This window comes from Barbus barbus (genome assembly GCF_936440315.1).
Source record: "Barbus barbus genome assembly, chromosome: 22".
NCBI lineage: Eukaryota > Metazoa > Chordata > Actinopteri > Cypriniformes > Cyprinidae > Barbus > Barbus barbus.
Window position 1 is genome coordinate 18,713,049 of NC_136750.1, and position 20,437 is coordinate 18,733,485.

A 20,437-nucleotide genomic window follows, 5' to 3' on the forward strand; every position below is an offset into this window, starting at 1 on the left:
CTACTCCTATAACAACATGCCTATGAACAAAGCCTTTTGATTTTAGGTTTGGTTTAGGGTTAAGGTTGACAGAAATGTTGTGTAGAAATGTTAACACTATTGTATAAATTTATATGGTGAGCATTCCCGAGCTTATGCACAAGTGTTTTTTTTTTTCTGCTTACATTTATACATATTAATGACAGCATTAATAAGACTAAGAAGTTAGAAGGTTTTCTGTCTGCCATGGATTTGTTTCCAAGCAGATCTGCCTATAGTGTCCCTAGAGAGAGCCAAACCCTGCCTCAATCTCTCTGCCTGTTCCCCCCACCACCTAATATAATTACACCCCTCAGATACAGCCTCATTACACACACACACACACACACACACACACGCTTAAATGAGAGAATGAGTGCTCATCAGTGGTGACTGGTGTATCTGTCATGTAGCCACAGTAATAACACAATAGCAGCAGATATGGAGGATGTCTGTTGTAAGATTTGCCAGTTCTGATCATTCTTAAACATTGAGTTTTACTGACATTACACTACATTTTTTGTTTGTGATTGTGATAAATGAGCAAAACGATTTTCATGATGGCAATCATTAAACTCTTACTCTAACAATATGTTGCTTGTAAGCTGAAATCACACTGCTGATCATTTCCAGGATTCATAAATACAGGTTTGGATCAGGTTAAATAGATAATGTAATGTAAATATCAGAAAAGAATCTGAAGCAGGATTCATTTCAAGTGTAATATAGGATTAGGGTTACAGAAATCACATCAATACATGAAAACCCCTGTGAGCTATATAATAGAGCACATTATATTATATTAATACAGCAAATTTAGTAAATTTAAATAATTTATATTAAATTATCATTTATTATAATTATTAACATGTCATTTACATACAATATTGTGGACAATGGGGGGCCTTTGAGTAAAAAAAAAAATTGAGAACCACTGAACTAGTGGTTAATTCACATAGCACCTTGAGAACTGTGCTAGATTTTCAAGTCAACATAAAAGTTTACTCGCAATTTAACTGATGCATTTAACTGGATTGTGAAAAGTAGTCTTCATAGAGCAGGTGGATTGATCATGTCACAACATATTGTGAGATATGAACTTGCAGGTGCAAGAATAAGTAAGAATTGTAAGATAAAGAACCACAATTACTTTTTTTTCCATGACAGAAACAAAAAACTGTATTGTGAGATGTAAATTCTGAGGAAAAAGTCTGTATTGTGAATTTTGATATTTTTTTGCATTCCATGAAAAAACGGGTTTCCATACAATTTACATGATTACAAAAAACAAAACTGTTTATTTTAATATTGTGATTTTTTTTTAATAATGTGCAAAGATTAATCATTATATGACCGATTATTAATATGCCTATGTTTATTAAGAAAGCAAATTGGGTCAATGTTGATTCCATGTTGATTTGTCAACTGTGCCAGATCAGTTGCTAACAAACACTATACACACACAAAAGCACAGGGTGCCCCGTCTGTGTGTTTTGCCTGTTTCCTGCTGCTGCACAGACTGCGAGGCCTTCGGGCAGTTTGGGTACTGCAGGATGAGAAAGAAAGAAATATGTAGAGAGAGAGAGAAGGAGAGAGAGACCACTGCAGAGCTATAGCAACCATATGCAAATGAGGCACCGCACACCACATGAGAAATGGATTATAAATCATTTAGCACCTCTCGGCCAATGAGAAGGCAAAGCACTCATCACTCCATCTTTAAAAAGAGGAGGAGAGCAGACGCCACGTTATGTGAGGCGGCACAGGGAGAGGTGTTTCCCACACATCTTAATAACACAATCATATTCTCCTACAAAACACACCGCATGAACAGTCCAACTATACAGCCCATGCTTAATTATACATCAATAACGGAAAACAAAGCTTTTGTGTGGTTCACATGGCCTGCTGGGTTTGTTAATAACTAAAGATTATGTCTAGGGTTCATATTTTTTCACATAAAGCCAAGAATATTTCATCACTAATGGTGAATTTATTCCATGAATAGGCTATTACATATAAATCAGAAGGTAATTAATTCCACAAGCCATAATTTGAACATCAAAACTGATTCCTGCTTGAAACCAGATAATGTTAATACCTGACAGGTTAAGCTGGTCTGCTCTGGTAAAAGTGACACGTTTGGGTCTAAAGAAGCTGTTCCTGGATGGAAGCTGACACACGGATCAAAGATCAGTCCGACTCACATGTCATGACTTTGAGTACACCGTGTCAGATTTTCGTTGGTTTCCCTTTAAATTTCAGTGGAAAGAAGCAGAGATACAGAGAGACAGAATGAATGCACTGATCTTTACCTCTATTAAACTCTGTGAACTGAGAACAGCATTATGATGCGAGTAGGCCTGTCTAAAGGTGTCAGGTTGAGACAGTGATCCCAGAATTCCACGGGCTTCTGTCTATGCGTCTCTGGTAGTAAAGCTACAAGCTCTATGGTAGGCAGTAATGCATCTGTGATTAAATCCAATACTTTCCACAAATATGGTACAAAATAGAACCAATCTTAGCAAATGGTCAGTGAAAGGTGGTGCTTAACCTTAAAATAAATGCTGATCATCAACCTCAGGTTGCAATGCTCATATAAAATGAATATAAACAGCTGATACATATTGACATTTTTTTTGGTCCCTCTGAGGTTGACCAGTTTTCTGGTCAAGGCTAAGCAAGCACCTCCTTTTGCTGACATTTGTTTAAGGTATAAATAATAAGGTATTTTTGGTCTTGCAACAGTTTAAATAAATCAGATTTTGTAATTTTCAAGCAATAAACATTAAGTAAATATGAAAAAAATAAAACATGCAGAAAAAAAGGACATAAAATGAGTAATTGGCTTGCAAATTTAGACTCAATGAAGCCGTTACTCAGAAGAGACTAATTAGTTTGTGACCAAATATTGGTTTGTAGTTACCGATAAACATATGTTCTAATTAATTAAAGACTGGTCTTTTTACATTATATAACAGAGCTGAATCGCCATGTTTGATAAATGCAGTCAACAGAAATATTTGTAAACATTGAGGAAATGGAACAAGATTAATTACTTGCCTTCTCGCCATGCAGTAGAAAAATGTCCAAATTATACTACTTCTGGAGCAACACAATTTAAAGGGGTCATTAGATGCCCATTTTCCAGTTGATATGATTCTTTAGGGTCTTAATGAAAAGTCTGTCACATAGTTTGGTTAAAATTTCTCAGTGGTAGTGTAAGACAACACCGTTTTTACCCTGTCAAAAACAGCTTTTTTCAGAGCAAGCTGTTTTCTTGCATGCCACTTTAAATGCAAAGCTCACCCCGCCCCTCTTCCGAGCCGCTCTCTGAGAGACGGTAAACTTAAGCCGCATTCATCATGAAACTTGCTAACAGGCACGTTATTAGGAAAGCTGGATCACGAGTGATTTGAGCGAAGATAGACGCATTTAGGTAGATCGGGGTGCATTCCCTTCACAAACAAATGTAAACCACAGCATCTTCAGAGGCTCTGATGTCAGGAGTAAATGATGACTGCTATGTACAATATTACATCCAACAACAGAACACCTCAATCGCTTAGGAGCCGTTCTTGTCTACATCTGCTCCGGCGGTGAAACAATGGTGGACTGATGACCGCTTACTCAGGGCGGGTCTAAGGTAAGACACCAGTCCAGTCTGTGCTGAAACGCTACTGTCATTCAAACAATCGTGGGAGGGGCCTGTCTGTGTGACATCATCTGAGATCAGCTCGATTTGAGAAAGGGGAAATGATTTAACTAGATTAAAAAAAAAAACTTTTTTACAATTTTTATCATTATAGGGTGGTTGTGTACACACACTGCCAGCACACATTTCAGTTCAAGCAGCTTATAAAAGTGCATGTCGCATCCGATGACCCCTTAAAGGAATGTTCATTTTTATAATGGGCAAAAATCATATGGTAAATGGCCAGGGTTGAATAATATGTGGAAAAAAGCTGAATATGTTGTTTTCATTATTGTATTTCATTAAAAAAGGCTTTACTACAATTTATAAAATTTCTACTCAATAGAACAGATGGTAACACTTTCTCTAGTATAGGGACCAATTTTATAACTGCTTATTAGCATGCCTATTATTAATATATTGGCTATGTATTAGTACTTAAAACACATATTCTGCATAACCATATTCCTAATCCCTTATCCTACCCAATACCTAAACTTATTACTATTACTATACTATTACTATTACTATTACTATATTAAACTATTAATAAGCAGCAAATTAGGAGTTCATTGTGGCAAAAGTTGTAGTTAATGGTTTGTTAATAGCGAGAATTGGACCTTAAAATAAAGTGTGACTGAACAAACTTAATGTCAATAATGAAATTATTATGGTTCTAATTTAAATAGTTAATTTAATAGTTTGCAGTCCCTCCATGACAGTATTGCCATGTAGAGGAGGTCAGGACAGGTTAAGATGGGGGGAAAAAAGCATTTAAAAAAAAAAGTATACAGACATTTGATGTTTAAAACAAGCTACTTTTCATTGTAGGTTACTTTTGTGTTAGGTTATAATTTACCACATGGGATATTTACATGTAATGTTTAAAAGTGTACTGCATTTGTGGAAAATGTAATTGAGAAACACCTGCATAGAAATTCTAGTGTAGCTTAATTGCAGAACTATTCTCTGGCAGGACGTCAAATTGTGGAATACACTGGTCACTCTAGATTGGAAGTGGTGAGCATCCTATGTAATAAAGCTCTGTGTGTGTGTGTGTGTGTGTGTGTGTGTGTGTGTGTGTGTGTGTGTGTGTTTGTGATATTGTGGAGAGGAGAGGTAGTAAAAGAAATGCTTATGCAGCCATCAAAAATGCAGGAGCAGAGAGAATTTTAACAGGGATACAGGGACGACACTAAAACTCACAGAGCCCTGAACACAAAATTTACGGATGGGTCGTCTTTTCTCAAGACCAATGAGTAGGCTGTACCATACAGACACCCCTCATCACAGGACCCAGTTGTCCCACCCTGCTGACAGCCCTGCGGGGACATACAGGGAAAAAAGCACACACACACATATACTGGACCATCAGAGCATAATCTCTTCTCCAGTCACACTAGCTTCTCCCTGAGGCACCACCTGTCATTGGATTTTCACCAGCCAAGGAGTATGACCATCACACAATATGGACACACACCCTTGCCAACAGATCACTCTGACAGGAATAAACATATAACACATATACTCATTCAGGTGATCAGAGGAAATGACAGGGGTGTTTTCATCCCTCCATGCTCATGTCTGCGATAACACTGGCGCCAAAGTCTCCAGAGAGTGTCTGTTCTGAAAAAAGCTGCCTACACAATGACCTCACACACACACACACACAAATATACAGCGATAACAAGGGTAACACCAGTCTACAACTATACAGTAACACAAGTATAATAACAAAAGACCCCTCCCCATTATACTGTCTATCACACACATATACAATTGTATCTGTGTGTGAGTGTAACTGTGTGAGGATACACATTTAATAGCTGTCCATATTCACCAACAGGCAGACATGACTACATTCAGCATTACACTCACACACACCAGTCACCATGACAACAAAGAAACAGCTACAGGTCTCATACATGGACGATGACATCATATAATAGTATAGTATGACTACAACACTAAATAGATCTTCCTATAATTTACCAGCCATACGTACTAACTACACTAAAAGCTAATGCAAGCAGACATTTTTTTTTTTTTTTTTTTTTTTTTTTTACAAGAAAGTACTATGATTTTTGTGGAAACTACCATGATTGTACATGTTTGTTTTGACATAACCTGGGATATTATGGTAAATAAAGGTGGTAATATTTTAATATTCCTGTGATTCAGGTGGACACTAAAGTAACAGTAATACCATGGTATTTTCACATAACTTGAGATACTGTGGTAAATAAAGGTGGTAATCATATGCGCATAGTATCACAGTGCTATGGTATCACCATAGTTTTTGTGGACACTACCATAACAGTAATACCATGGTATTTTCTTTTGACATACCTTATGCTATATAAGGGTGGTAATTATATGCCAATGGTATCAAAGAATTATGGTATTACCATGGATTTTGTGGACACTACTGTAACAGTATTACTATGGTATGTTTTGACATACTTTGGGATACTATGGTAAATACAGAGGGTAATCATATGTACATGGCTTCATAGTACTATGGTATTATCATGATTTTTGTGGACAGTACTATATTATGGTATTATTAGACACATTTGAAATATAAATACAGTGATCATACATCATATCACAGTACCATGGTATTTCCATTATTTATGCAGACACTACCATGGTATTTTTTGACATATCTTGGGGCACTTGGGGTGATAAAAGTGGTAAGTAACCATAAGTACATGTACTGTGTCACAGTACTATGGAATTGTCATGGTTTTTGTGGCCCATCCATAACGGTTTTATCATGTTTTCTTTGGCATGCTTTGAAGTAGTATCAGAAATATCACAATACATAACTGCAATGGAATGTTTTGGCATACCAATGAGCACCATGCTAAATGGATACAGTTAAATCACACGTTTCACTCCTTACAAAAAAAGTACTGTGGTAATACCATGACATTAATATATTACCAATCTAAGGTTTACAGTCAGTCATTGTTTATTAATAGTTTTATTTAGTAAAGATGCATTAAATCAAAAGTGACAGTGATTTAAAAGATTTCTATTTTAAAAATATGCAGTTTTTTTCTATTCATCACAGAATCCTAAAAGAAATGTACCATAGTTTCCACAAAAATATTAAGCAGCACAACTGTTTTCAAAATTTATAATAATAGCAATTTTTTTTTAGCACCAAATCTGAAGGATCATGTGACACTGAAGACTGGAGTAATGGCTGCTGAAGATTTAGCCTTGCCACCACAGGAATAAATTACATTTTAAAATAATAAATTTTTCTTAAATTGTAAAAAAAATATTTCACAATATTGCTGTATAAAAGCAGCCTTGGGGAGCATGAGATACTTTTAGTTTTTTTTCGAAAACATAAAAAAAAAAAAAAATCAGTAACACTTTAGGAAACACATATTCATTATTAACTAAGAATTTTCCCCCAATAAATTGATAATTACTGCTTATTGATAGTAAATAAGGCAGTTGTTTAATAGTTACATTTAGGTACAGGGTAGGGTCTAGGATCTAGAATATGGTCACACAGAATAAGGAATTAATATGTCCTTTATAAGTACTAATAAACAGCCAATATGCTAGTAATAAGCAAGCTAATAAGCAACTAAGTGATAGTGAATGTGTTCCCTAATCTAAAGTGTTACCAAAAAAAAGCTTATCGACTTTTTGAGCAGTAGTGTATATATCATGATACCCAAAAACCATAATAGCAACATGGTATTCTGTGGTATTACTATTATTGTGGTATTTTCAACACACCTGTGATTATATAATACCTGACAACCACACAGAATTGCCACACATTGGCACAATAGCACCTTTATCACACACAGCATCAAAGACACATCACAGCTCTCAATGGAAGCATCAATAAACATGCCATAAGAGAACATTAGACACACAGTAGTGTAAAGGCATGTGTGTGTGAGCAGCTACAATTGAGAACACCGTAAAGCCCATCACTATGGCAACCATTTACCAAATGACCATTCACAGGATGCACAAGTGTTACAGATATGAGGAAAAAGACATCCTCTGCCGTTCTTTTCACTCAGTCTCACACTCACATAATGAAGACACCGCAGTGAGGATATAATATCTTAGAAAAGACAAGACGGGCTCCACAGAATCGCAATGTGCCAGTGCAACCCCACACAGTCGTTGCAGCATCGGCAAGAGAAATACACCGACTGTCACAACATTACATCTCATTTACACACACAATCAGTTTCGCCCAAGTACAACCTCACGGAGGGGCGAATAAACAGATTTCGATCCCACATCCCAGCAATGCCATGAATAGAGGGATCCTCCATTCCTGGTGACAGAAGCGAGGGTAAAAAGCGAGGGAGAAGCCCTCCTTGATCTGGGAACATTAATAATTGAGATGCTACAGCAGTCACACCAAGCACAAGCGTCCATAAGCAGTGGACAGATACTGTGCCCCTTTCTGACAGCATACACACACCGCCCAGCTGAGCCTCACAAGCACGACGACACACACACACACGGTGCCAGAAAATGGCAGTGGAGGATACACACCCAAAAAATCTCAACCCACCCTCTCTCGCCACATATTAAGGAAAAAATGAGAAGATGGAGAGGAGGAGACGTGGGAGACAGAGCCCGGAGGAGCCTGGATTGCTGCGGACGAACCAACCTGAGCAGCATCCCTCCCCCTCTCTCTCCACCACCACCAGCGTCCCCATCTCAGCCTCTCGAAACCCTTCCCCTGTTCCTTTCTTCTCGGTTCCCGACCCTCCCGGGCAGCCGTGCTGCCGTCTTACCTGCGGCTTGTTGGGAGGTTGCCTGTTCCGGCGGTTGGGTCTGGGCCTGGAGCGGGTATAGTGCCTCAGTGTGTGTCCTTCGATGGGCAGGTCCATAGGGGGCTGAGGAGGTGCAGGCTCCGAGCGCCGGGGCTCTCTGTTGCTAAGAGCGGCAGCAGCAGCAACAGCGGGAGCGGCATCCGCCTCTCTCCCCGAGTAGGAGGGGCTTCCTGGCTTCAGCTGGCCTGCCGCTGTGACTGACAGCCCCGTGGCCAATGACAACGACAGGGCCCGCCTCCTCTCCTCCATTCCTACCCTGGAGACCTGAGGCCCTCCCCCTCCTCTCTCCTCTACCTCCTGCTGGGGATGTGTGGCCGCACGCGCCTGCTGTTCCCCTTCCACATCTAACAAACCTGCAGAGAGAGAGAGGGAGGAAGGAAATAAGGGACAACAGAGAGAGATAGTGAGGGAGGGGAGAGACTGAAGCCTGTATGCTGTGTGTATCTACATGGAGAGGAGGAAATAGAAGAGAAGGAGAAAGAAGGAGGGAACGATGGATATGCAGATACGCAGCAAAGGATACGAGAGGGGAAATGAAAGATCAGTGAAAAAGGCAGGGAAAGGGAAAGACGAAGATAAAGCTGGACAGAAGGTTCAGGATATCCACATGATTGATGGAGACACCCAGGGAATCTCACAAAAACACGCCTAGAAAGCCATGTCATGTTTTACCCCAAAATCAATAAATATACAGTCTAATTTATTTATGATTATATTTTAGATATGGGAAATCAAGCCTAATTAAACAGGATTCTGCACTGTGATATTTTTTTATGACAGTTAAGCACATCCCACTCATCACATCACATTTATTACTCTCAGTGGTGATTATTATTACAGAAATATTTTTACTGTTTTACAATAAAACTGTTTTGGTTTTGTTTTTTGGGAATTTTTACAGTTAGCCAGTTAGTCAGTATAATAAACACACACACACACACACATATATATTATTCACACACACGTACACAATACAGTTTAAAGTTACCTTTTTTTTCTTATGCTCACCAAAGGGTGCATTTATTTGATCAAAAATACAATGAAAACAAATGTTGCTAAATATTATTTAATTTATTACAATTTAAAAAGTATTATATAAAATAAAAATGCAATGAATTTGCAATAAAATGCAATTCATACCCATGCAGTAACCAGTATTCCAGTCATTAGCGTTAAATGGTTCTTCAGAAATTATTTTAATATTCTGCAATGGTGCTCATGAATAATTTCTTATTGTTATCAATGTTGAAAACAGTTTTGGCAGACTAATATTGTTCTGGAAATTGTAGTTTTTCCAGAATACTTTGATGAATAGAAAGTATAAAAGAAACATTATGAATGTAACATTATGAATGTATTTTGATCCATTTATTGCATCCTTGCTTAAGTATTAATTTTATTAAAAAATACAAAAATCAGTGCTTTGCATTATAGTAATGTCACAATTCAAAAAATGGTCTGTGTAACAGGCTTCATTTTGTTTAAGCAAATTAATTTCTTCATCCGATTTATTTTGGGGTGAAATGTGACTGGAACAAGAAAAAGGAAAGATAAGAGCAGAGATAACATGACAGGTATACACAAAGAGCAGAGGAAGAGGAGGGTGGCGGACCGGGGGAGGGGTTTTGTCATGGTTGTAAGCGGGTGGCCCCCTCCCTCGTCTGAGAGGCTCAGTGGTGTGAGAGTAACAGGGCTATGCTCCAGTTAGCTGCTGCCAGCAGTGTTACACAGCTGATTATATTTAGTAGAGACAGGGTGGGACCTCCCAAAATCAATCCCCCCACAGTCTCAGACACCACAGATAGATGACCAATTAGACAGGGAGGGGAAGTCCCATGAGAGGGGGATTCCGCTCTTGCAGACAGGACTTTAAACAACAAAGCACGCTTTTGAAGTCACATGCATTATAGCACTACTACAGTGCATACTGCATCACATACACACAATCTCACACATTTGCACAAGTTAAACACACGTTGTATAAAATCAGTTTGTGCATGCTATAGTAAAGGATGTGGTTGAATGTGCTCTGTTTAACCATATATAGTTGATTGATTGTAAAAATCATGCAGGCTTTGTTCAGATAAGAGCAATGACAAGTCTTTAACCCCTCCATATTTGATGACTGCATAATTAAATAGACCTGAACATGACCTCTGACCTCAACAGCTGTGGTGTGTGTGCCAGGGTTTGTTACAGCCAATCGTCTTTCAAGTAATGCACAGCTATGATGTCACCACCAGCATATGCTACATCCAACCACATTTGATTTAGGAGTGCAAAATCAAAGACAAATGGCAAAGGGCGAGACTTGTGCAAGAAGCACTTGTCGGCATCAAGACACAAGGGACTTACTTTTGATGGAAGGGGCAGGACGGATGCTACGGGAGTGGAAGCTGTTCCTCCAGTTGACGGGGACGTACTGTGGACAAGTAGAGAGAAAATCAAACTTAAATACATACAAGTGACTGCAATCAAACCCCCGCTCTCGATTACTAAAATAATTACAATTTATCATCAAACTCTGATTATAAAACAATAAATTCTGCTTTGTTGAAGCCACAATTTATATTACATGAACGCACATCAATTGAATTGCAAAAGAGGGCTCTAAATGCCTCAGACCACTTTGAAAAATGTGAATTTAAAACAGGAATGTTATAAAAAAAATTATTTCTATCTTTTGTACAGATTCTTAATACAGGTTTTCTTAATATAGATGTTCATCCACTTTTAATCATTCTCAAATCATACTGGAGAACATGGATCATCAATTATGACACAAAGTGGTGCAGATTATCCAGCAAAATGCTAAGAAATCATGGAATGTGTGTTAATTTTTAATCAATTAAAAGTTAAAGTTAAGTGAAAATGACTATCCTGATGATATAATTTGAAATTTGTATGAGAGAATAAAATAAAATAAAATAGTTTTTCATTAGCTGTCTCAGACATTTATACCCACTAAGTATTATTATTGCTTGGTAACTGTAAACAGTTAATGATTAGTCTAATATGAAATATATTGTATTTACATTATTATACAATTTTATAAAAGCAACAAGCCACACAAGGCTGTGTTATGGTGATTTTAAAATGATTACTAATTTACTTACACTACCATTCAAAAGTTTACAGTCATTAAAAAATTGTAATGCTTTTGAAATAAGTCTATTACGTTGCATTTATTTACTCAAAAAGACAGTAAAATCAGTAACATTGTAAATTATTATTGCAATTTTTAAAAACTGATTTTATATTTTTAATGTATTTAAAAATGAAATTTGTTTCTGTGAAGATAAATCTGAATTTTCAGCAGTCATTACTCCAGTCTTCACTGTCACATGATCTTATATTCTGATTTGGTGCTCAAGAACATTTCTTATAACTATCAATGCTGAAAACAGTTGTGCTGCTTAATATTTCTGTAGAAACTGTGACTATTTTAGAATTTTGATGAATAGAAATTTGAAAATTTTGAACAATTTAATGCATCCTTGCTAAAGAGAAGTATTAATTTCTTTCAAAAATATGACTTTTGAGTGGTAGTGTATGTAAGGAAAAGTCCTCAGTAAATGTTGGATCGGAAAGCTAGAATCGAGCAGACATGCTCTGTCCTCACATCATCTGTGGGGAATTCATGCTCCATCACTCTGAGCTGAGGAACATTGGCCTTGATATTGGTGGACTGGGAAAACTCCCTCATGTGCTTGTCCTGAAAGCAAGCGAAATATATATTTCATGTCATACACATGCACACACAATTCTCATGTGCTCAATATACACATTAATAAATGCAAACACTTACCAGCTTTTCCTGAGCCACTGACAAATCCTGAAGAACTTCATCAATTATACTTTCCACCAGAGACACACTGACAGACAGTTTCAGTTCACTGAGAAAAAGTGAGAGAGGGGAGCACAAAGTAAAAAAAAATCTTTTGAGGTCTAAAGAGTTAAATATTGTTTATAGTGATGTGCATGTGAGTCCCACCTGAGCTTGTTTCTGATGCTGTTCTCGGTCTCTTGCATTGTGTTTTGAATGAAGTGTGCAGCCTGACGTGTCTTCTTGGCCACACATTCTGCCAGATGCTCGCTGACACTCGACCTCTGGACTACTCTGGGGCAGGTCAGCTGTGCAGACTGCAGCATTGCCGTTGCAAGTTCCTGCAGAACACAAGAGAAAATCTGATTTATACTGCCATCGAATTACAATGACCTCCACTAAAGCAATAAACATACTCAACTCTCGATCTTGATCATACTACATACCAGACACTACAGAAACATCCAAAAAACATGACAAAACTTCACCTGGATTTCCTCAGTGATCTCACTCTTCAAGGCTGTAGCCGCATCATTGAGAATGCATTTCAGCATGTGACCACTAGATGGAGCTCTGCCCAACTCATAAACCCCTGCGAAAGACTGGGGGAAAGGCCAAAAGTCAATCACAAGTATTTTAAAAGCATCGTTACATTGTTATGGAAATGTAAAACTGTTGTTATGGAAATTTAAATAGTACTGCATAACAGGAATGACTTTTACACTACAGTTCAAAAGTTTGAGGTTGACCTTTTTGGAAAGATTTTGATACTTTTGTTCACTGAGAACACATTGATCAAAACTGAAAGTAGATCAAATCGAAACAAAAGGCATTTATACTATTACAAAAGATTAATATTTCAAATAAATGCTGTTCTTAACTTCTTTTGAATTCTTTATTCATCAAAGAATCTGTTTTTCAACTGTTTTCATCATTGATAATAATAATAATAATAAACGTTTCCTGAGCACCAAATCACCCTATTAAAATGATTTCTGAAGGATCATGTGACACTTAAGATTGGAGTAATGGCTGCTGAAAATTCAGCTTTGCCATCTGAGGAATATACCACATTTTAAAATATATTGAAATAGAAACTATTATTTTAAATTCAAGTAATATTCACTAATATTACTATTTGATTTTTTGATCAAATAAATGCAGCCCTGGGAGACTTTCAAAAACATTCAAAATCATACCAATCCCAAACTTTTAAAATGAAGTGTAAAAAATCTGGTTTTAAATCTGTAATATTGCAAACCATGTAGATGTGTAATTTCATACACTAATGGCCGTCTTTGCATGTTGAAGCGCTTCCTCTGCAAGCAAGATGTCCGACTGCACCTCTTGTATATTATAGCAGGTTAAAGGATGCACACTTTCCTGTAGTTTCTTACAGAGATCCTGCACTAACTGAGAGAAACAGAGACGTTTTCATAATGATCTGAACCCTTCGTATGTAGTATTACAGTCTACTATATCATAGGGAGCAATAATTATATAGGAATTACATATCCACACAAACCTGTTCAGAGCGAGTGGTCTTCAGTCCATGCTGCAGATGACACAAATCCTCACCTGTTCTACACTGTCTCTGATTGTTCCTGTGTAAAAAAGTCTGGATCTACATATACACACAAAAAGAGTCAGTATTATATCATTGTCTGGTCTTATGGCTTTCTACAGTCCTGGAAACAAGAACTAACTTTCTGTAAAGCCTCCTCCATCTTCTCTGGTGCGTTTCGGTACGCTTGAAGAACATCACTCATTGGAATGGACATGTTCTGTAGTGTCACGTTTCTGTTTGAAAATACATACAGAAAACACAATTTTTTAACAAATGCAAGTCATTGAAAAAAGTCTGTTTGTCTGTGGGGTGCTCTCACCTTTCCATGGCATTGGCCACATCCATAAATCCTCCAGCAGTCACATTGTTTCGGTCCCAAACCAGTGTTCTGTCAGAAAACAAAGCACAGCCTTCATAAGAAATGACTCGTTTTGTTGATCCTGGAAAATGATTCCTGCCAAATATAATTTTAACCCCATCATTAAGATTAACCCAAGTATAAATTCTGACTGCTTGACATGAATAATGATCAAGTAACATGTTTAACTTGACCAAACGTCACCATGTGTGGGAAATTACTTTAGCTTGGTGTTGATCATGAGGGCCTTTGCTAGCATCTTTGCTCCTGTGTCACCTATACAATTTCCACTGATATCAATCTTGGACAGGCTGGCGTTGCTGCCCAGGCTGTTGATTAGGATGGTGGTACCAGTTTTCAACTTTGAGTCACATACAGAGAGAGACTCCAGTGGCTAAAAAGTGTAAAAAAAGAGAGTCAAGGCATCAAGGAGGTCACTTTCCAAGCCAAATGCACATATGAGACAATGGTCATAATACTGAAGGGCTATATTTGCTTCATGAAGTTATATTGATCTTACATTTAGAGTCATTTTCATGGAGTCATTAACCTTTGGCTATAAGTCTCATTAAGATTTCTATCTGACTCGCTACTGAGAAGTTTGGGTCGTGAAAGGCCAGGACCGATCCTTTGGAGGCATAAATTCTCCTATTAATGTGGATAAAGTTACATAAAGTTGAGAGTCTGTTTTAATGAGTCCTATATGTGAGTCAGAGCTGCTTGTGTAATTACTGAGCCCATGGCGTGCCTTGACAGAGAGGGATTCTGGGTAATTAAAACTCAAGGCTTGCTGGAGAAATGAAGGGGGGGTGTCTCTGTGGACCTTCTCTCTTTATTGGTTTAGTATTAGACACAAACACACACAGAGGCACACATACCAATCTTTAATGTTAACTGAGCCAAAGACAGCAGCTCTTCCTACTCGCAACGTTATATGAGAGCTGTGGTCCGTAGGTGGACTTTCTGGTGTATGTATCTGTGGTGGATGGGGGAAGTGATCCTATTTTGCAGCAATTCTCATACCATTTTAGAGAGCCTGGTTATGAATATGACTAAAGTATGATTCTAATGGCGTAATGGGAAGTGTGTGTGTGTGTAGTGTTTTTGATAATTACAAATGATGTACTTACACACTCCTCTTCTTGAATTAGCTGTACAAGGCGGTGTAACACATCTGTAAGAGCTCTGAGAGAAAGAGGCGGCATTTAAAATATGCATCATATGCATGAAAGAAAAAGGGGGAACCGGGGAGAGATGACGTGGAGAGAGAGGATGGGCTGGATAGACTGAAAGGTGCATCAAAAATATCTTTTAGTGATTTAAGTGTAATTTTAGTGCCACCAAAATGGTAATAGTTTTCAAACAGGTTTCCTGAACACGCATTCATCTAACCTTCAAATAAGCACACATACCATTTAAAATATGACTAATTCACACCTAGACATGGCACTTACCTAGACTTCATGGCAAAATTGCGTCCAATTGAAAGGTGCCGAATTGAATGACTGCGACCAATGGAGAGAATTAAAGTAACCATATTGCTCTCAAAACCTGTCAGAGAGAAACCACAAATTACTAATTGTGATTTGTCTATATATACACAATTTATTTTCACAGTAAGCGAGCCATACAACTATCACACACAGCCACCATATTAGGCAAGCTTCCTCTTTCTACATGCCAAAGCAAGCTCATTTTGGCCCTTATGCTTCTTGTGTCTATTTATTCTTTTAAGGTCATTTGGCTGAGTAAGTGCAAAGGGTTCACACAGAACGCATTCTAGGCACTAGTTCCTAGTAAATAAGTAATTGTATCTAGTAAGTACTACTATCTAATGAATAAGCACTAGTGTATATTCAATACTTACTAGTATCTAATGAATATGTACTAGTATCTAATAAATAAGAACTAGTATCTAGTGATGTGAAGTGAAGTGAAGTGAAGTGAAGTGAACTGAAGTGAAGTGACATACTGCCAAGTATGGTGACCCATACTTGGAATTCGTGCTCTGCATTTAACCCATCCAACGTGCACACACACAGCAGTGAACACACACACACCATGAACACACACCCGGAGCAGTGGGCAGCCATTTATGTTGCGGCGCCCGGGGAGCAGTTGGGGGTTCGGTGCCTTGCTCAAGGGCACCTCAGTCGTGGTATTGAGGGTGGAGAGAGCGCTGGACATTCACTCCCCCCACCTACAATCCCTGCCGGCCCGAGACTCGAACCCGCAACCTTTGGATTACGAGTCTGACTCTCTAACCATTAGGCCACGACTTCCCCGATGAATAAGATGAATACCTTTAAAAAGGTACTAGTACCTAAAGAATAAGTATTAGTACCTAATGAATAAGTACTAGTCATACTAGTAGCTAAAAAGTAAGTACTTGTAGAATTAAAATAGATTCTTGTAAATTTTAAGGATTAAATGTTATAAACCGCTTGCTGTAGAGACACCGCGCAGCAGAATGGCAAATGGTCCTGAGACATGTTTTAAATAGTTGTTCTTCTTTTAACATGACATGTCATTTTGAAAAAAGGTGGCGTGTTTATTTCAGTGATATCACAGTTAATTCAGTGATATCTTGCAGAGGTTACCATCATTTTATGCATACATTGCATTAAAAAAAAAAATCCATAAATCCATTAAATTTGTCAGGTGTCAAATGATTTTGGGGATATTGTACCTGTCCAGTTGTGGATATTGTACCTGTCCTGTCCTTTATAATTCAAATAGTTCTCTCATTTATTTCACACTGACACTGGTCTCAGTGTTTGTTTATGTGTTCAGAGAGGTGTGATAGCCCTGCAGCGGCACAGTGTGGGTCCAGTGGGTCATGTGTTATTCTGACTGATGTGTTGAGCCTTTTCTCCTCATGTAGCAGATACAACAACGCCTATATTTGCTTTGTCTCCTCCTGGGTTATAAAAATAGCATGGCCTGATTCCATCTTCTCCCAGGGTTTAACATTTTCACAAACATTGCTTCTATCTTAAAAAGCAACACTAGTTGCTTCAAGAACCACTCAAATGGTTTCATTTCCTATTAAGCAGATATCTAGTTCAACAACTAAGGAATATTCCAGGTTAATCACACAAAAAAACTGTTGATTACCACAGAGAATGAAATTCACTTGTGTCCCAATTTGAAAAAAAAAAAAAGTAAAACCATGTATAGTAATAAAAACACTTAAAATGTGGAAAAGCAGAAATGTAAAGCTTTGTAAAACATATTTGCATGAATTCTTCATTCAAATGTGTAATATTTGAGTGGTTAGGAATTGTCAGGGGGGAAAAAAACATATTTGATAGTACATATCTGATATTTATTGTGGTAGGAAGAGTGGGATTTTGGACCAATGAGATTTCACAGTGGGCGGGGCTACACAGCAACAAATCGAAACCAAAAGATGACAGTTTGTCCTGATTAAGACAAAACTCTGATTCTATTGTCTGCTTTTATTCTCATTTTATACTTTTGTTTATCACTTTATCGCATCATGCCTGGTTACTTAAAATATTTTCCCTCAAAATCTACGCCAAAAATGTGGTAAATATCACCAGGTCATTTATACAGACGTACACAACAGCCCCCTGCTTCTTACTTATCTTGTGAAAAGAGGTTTTCTAAACAGCAGGAGGACAAACGCACACACACAGCGAGTCAGATTAATTTATGCTTCCATCTCTCCATGTATCAGTCAGATATGATTTATAACCTGATGTGAGGAGAGACCCTGTAACCCCTCTAGTGCTGTTGTGAAAGACTTAGTCATTAAGAGCAATAAAATAAATCTGACAGATATAAAGAGGAAGGTATGAAGGGAGGTTAATAAACTGGAAGACAGAATAAAACAAGAGACTGTACCATTGTCAGACAGGTCCAGACTGCAGATTGCCTTGGCCTCAAAGATGTGTTCCTGAATCACATGAGCTCCAGCCGACCTCAGCTACAGTAACACAAAAATCACACACACAATTTTAAGAAACGATTTATATAATTTTTTGATGTGTAAATGTGTGTGTGTGTGTGTCTGTACCTCACAGCAGCTGATGTCAAGCTCCAGCTCAGATAGATGAGTGTTGGTGGCCAAGCCCTGTAGTAACAATCTAAACAACATTTACACTGGACATTAATAAATTATCAAAGAAAAACACATATGTCAAAAGATGTCTATTTCAAATGCTGTTATTTTCAACTTTATTTTTAAAGGGGATATCAGATCATTTTAAGGCAAAATTCATTTTAACATGGTGTTTGAACATAAATGTGTGCTGGCAGTGTGTGTACACAACCACCCTATAATGATTCAAATCCACCCAGTGCTTTTTTAAATCCCCACAAATCATAAGCACCGTCTCAGATCTAGCCGTTCACAGATTCTTGGCAAATTGATGTCACACAGACAGGTCCCTCCCATGACTATTGATCCACCCTGAGTGAGTTGTCCACAGTCAGCCATTGTTTTGACGCTGGAGCAGGTGTACACAAAAAATGGCTCCTAAGCGATCGAGGTGTTTTGTTGTTGGATGTAATAATGAACATAGCAGTCGTCATTTACTCCTGCCATCTGAGCCTCTGAAGACGCAGTAGATTACTTTTGTTTTTGAAGGAAATGCGCTCCCGATCTACCTAAATGCGTTTATGATATGAATCATTCGTGATCCAGCTTCACCTACAGAAGAAGCGAGTATAAGTTTTTTTGCGGCTAAAGTTTACAGTCCCAGAGAACTGCTGCTCACCCCACAGAATGGAGGGGCGGGGTGAGCAGAGCTCATTAGCATTTAAAGGGACATGCACCGAAACAGGTCGCTGTCAACAGATCTGTTTTTGACAAGGTAAAAAGGGTGTTGTTTTACACTACCATTGAGAAATTTTAACCAAAGTATGCTATACACTTTTCATGAAGACACTAAAGAATCACACCAACTTGTGGAAAATGGGCATCTGATGTCCTCTTTAAAAACGTAAATGAATAATAATATTTTTCCACTTAAATATTAAGCAGCACAACTGTTTTCAACATTGATAATAATAAGAAATGTTTCTTGAGCACCAAATCAGCATATTAGAATGATTTCTGATCATGTGACACTGAAGACTGGAGTAATGGCTTCTGAAAATTCACCTTTGCATCATTGGAATACATTTTAAAATATGTTAAAATAGAAAAGAGTTCATTTTAATAATTAAATAATATTTTACAATATTACTGTTTTCAATATATTTTTGAAAAATCTTACTGATCCCAAATTTTTTAAAGTTACAGTATACAAAATTCATTATGGATATTTTGGCCATAAACAAACAGATGCAAATCTCAGGAGATGTACTCAAGCTTGTAACACACATTTATGCATATACTGGCACAAACTCCATACCTGAGAGCTTCTGGAGGTAGTTTAGTTCCAGCCAATCCCACGTATTTTAACACAGTGCTCTTGCTGAAGAAATCCCTCACACTGCGTGTGACCTCTCGTACTTTCCTAGTGCAGCAACACAGATCAGTATGTACATGCAGCCTGTGTAGAGATGCTTATAATCCATAATGTCACTTTTGATGGCTCACCTATGAGAAAAAGGGTTCCTGGAGAGGTTGAGGTAGCTCAGAGTAGTGCAGCAGCCCACAGACAAAGACACAAACAACTAGAGAGAAACAGATATAGACAGAGAAAGGTCAAAGGTACTTTAGATATGTTTAGAAGAAATACCATAGTGAAAAAAATCAAGCTGGTTTACAACCCAACCATCTTTTACACAACAAAATAAGCAATCAAACAAGATGCAGAATATAACTGATGTGACTCACTGTATCTAGAGGGCAGTCTGTGTAGCTGAGGTCCAGGTGAGAAACTGCATTTGAAGCAGATAGGAACTTAAAGAGGCTCTAAAAAGAGACAGACAAGCATGTTATTTCAAAGCCACCCCAAGTGTTCAACTCTATTCATTCCTTTTTGCTAGATTTCACAATGCTGGTGATTAATAAAACCTTTCAGACAGAAAGGCAGACATATGTAGCCAAACGAAACCAAGACATGGCTTCAGTAATCACAAATAATATTCAATGACTGCAAACAACATTTATAGTCCCTCGAAACAAAAAGTTAATGTACTGAAACACATCATTGATTCCATTCCC

General features: G+C 37.8%; 1 protein-coding gene across 3 annotated transcripts in view; it reads right to left on the reverse strand.

Moving 5' to 3' along the window:
* The window catches only part of LOC306888369 (capping protein, Arp2/3 and myosin-I linker protein 3-like), a 43,126-nt gene that overhangs the window by 11,768 nt on the left and 10,921 nt on the right, over positions 1-20,437 (reverse strand). For all 3 annotated transcript variants that reach the window (XM_079446606.1, XM_079446605.1, XM_079446607.1), the window contains 18 exons: positions 20,108-20,185; positions 19,868-19,944; positions 19,680-19,784; positions 18,338-18,407; positions 18,166-18,247; positions 15,750-15,846; positions 15,426-15,480; positions 14,517-14,689; positions 14,257-14,325; positions 14,077-14,170; positions 13,896-13,994; positions 13,655-13,783; positions 12,859-12,972; positions 12,539-12,711; positions 12,353-12,440; positions 12,167-12,259; positions 10,900-10,966; positions 8,506-8,897 (listed from right to left, as the gene is read on the reverse strand). In XM_079446606.1, the coding sequence (XP_079302732.1) occupies positions 8,506-8,897; positions 10,900-10,966; positions 12,167-12,259; positions 12,353-12,440; positions 12,539-12,711; positions 12,859-12,972; positions 13,655-13,783; positions 13,896-13,994; positions 14,077-14,170; positions 14,257-14,325; positions 14,517-14,689; positions 15,426-15,480; positions 15,750-15,846; positions 18,166-18,247; positions 18,338-18,407; positions 19,680-19,784; positions 19,868-19,944; positions 20,108-20,185 (2,055 nt within the window). The remainder of the gene's footprint in view (positions 1-8,505; positions 8,898-10,899; positions 10,967-12,166; positions 12,260-12,352; positions 12,441-12,538; positions 12,712-12,858; positions 12,973-13,654; positions 13,784-13,895; positions 13,995-14,076; positions 14,171-14,256; positions 14,326-14,516; positions 14,690-15,425; positions 15,481-15,749; positions 15,847-18,165; positions 18,248-18,337; positions 18,408-19,679; positions 19,785-19,867; positions 19,945-20,107; positions 20,186-20,437) is intronic.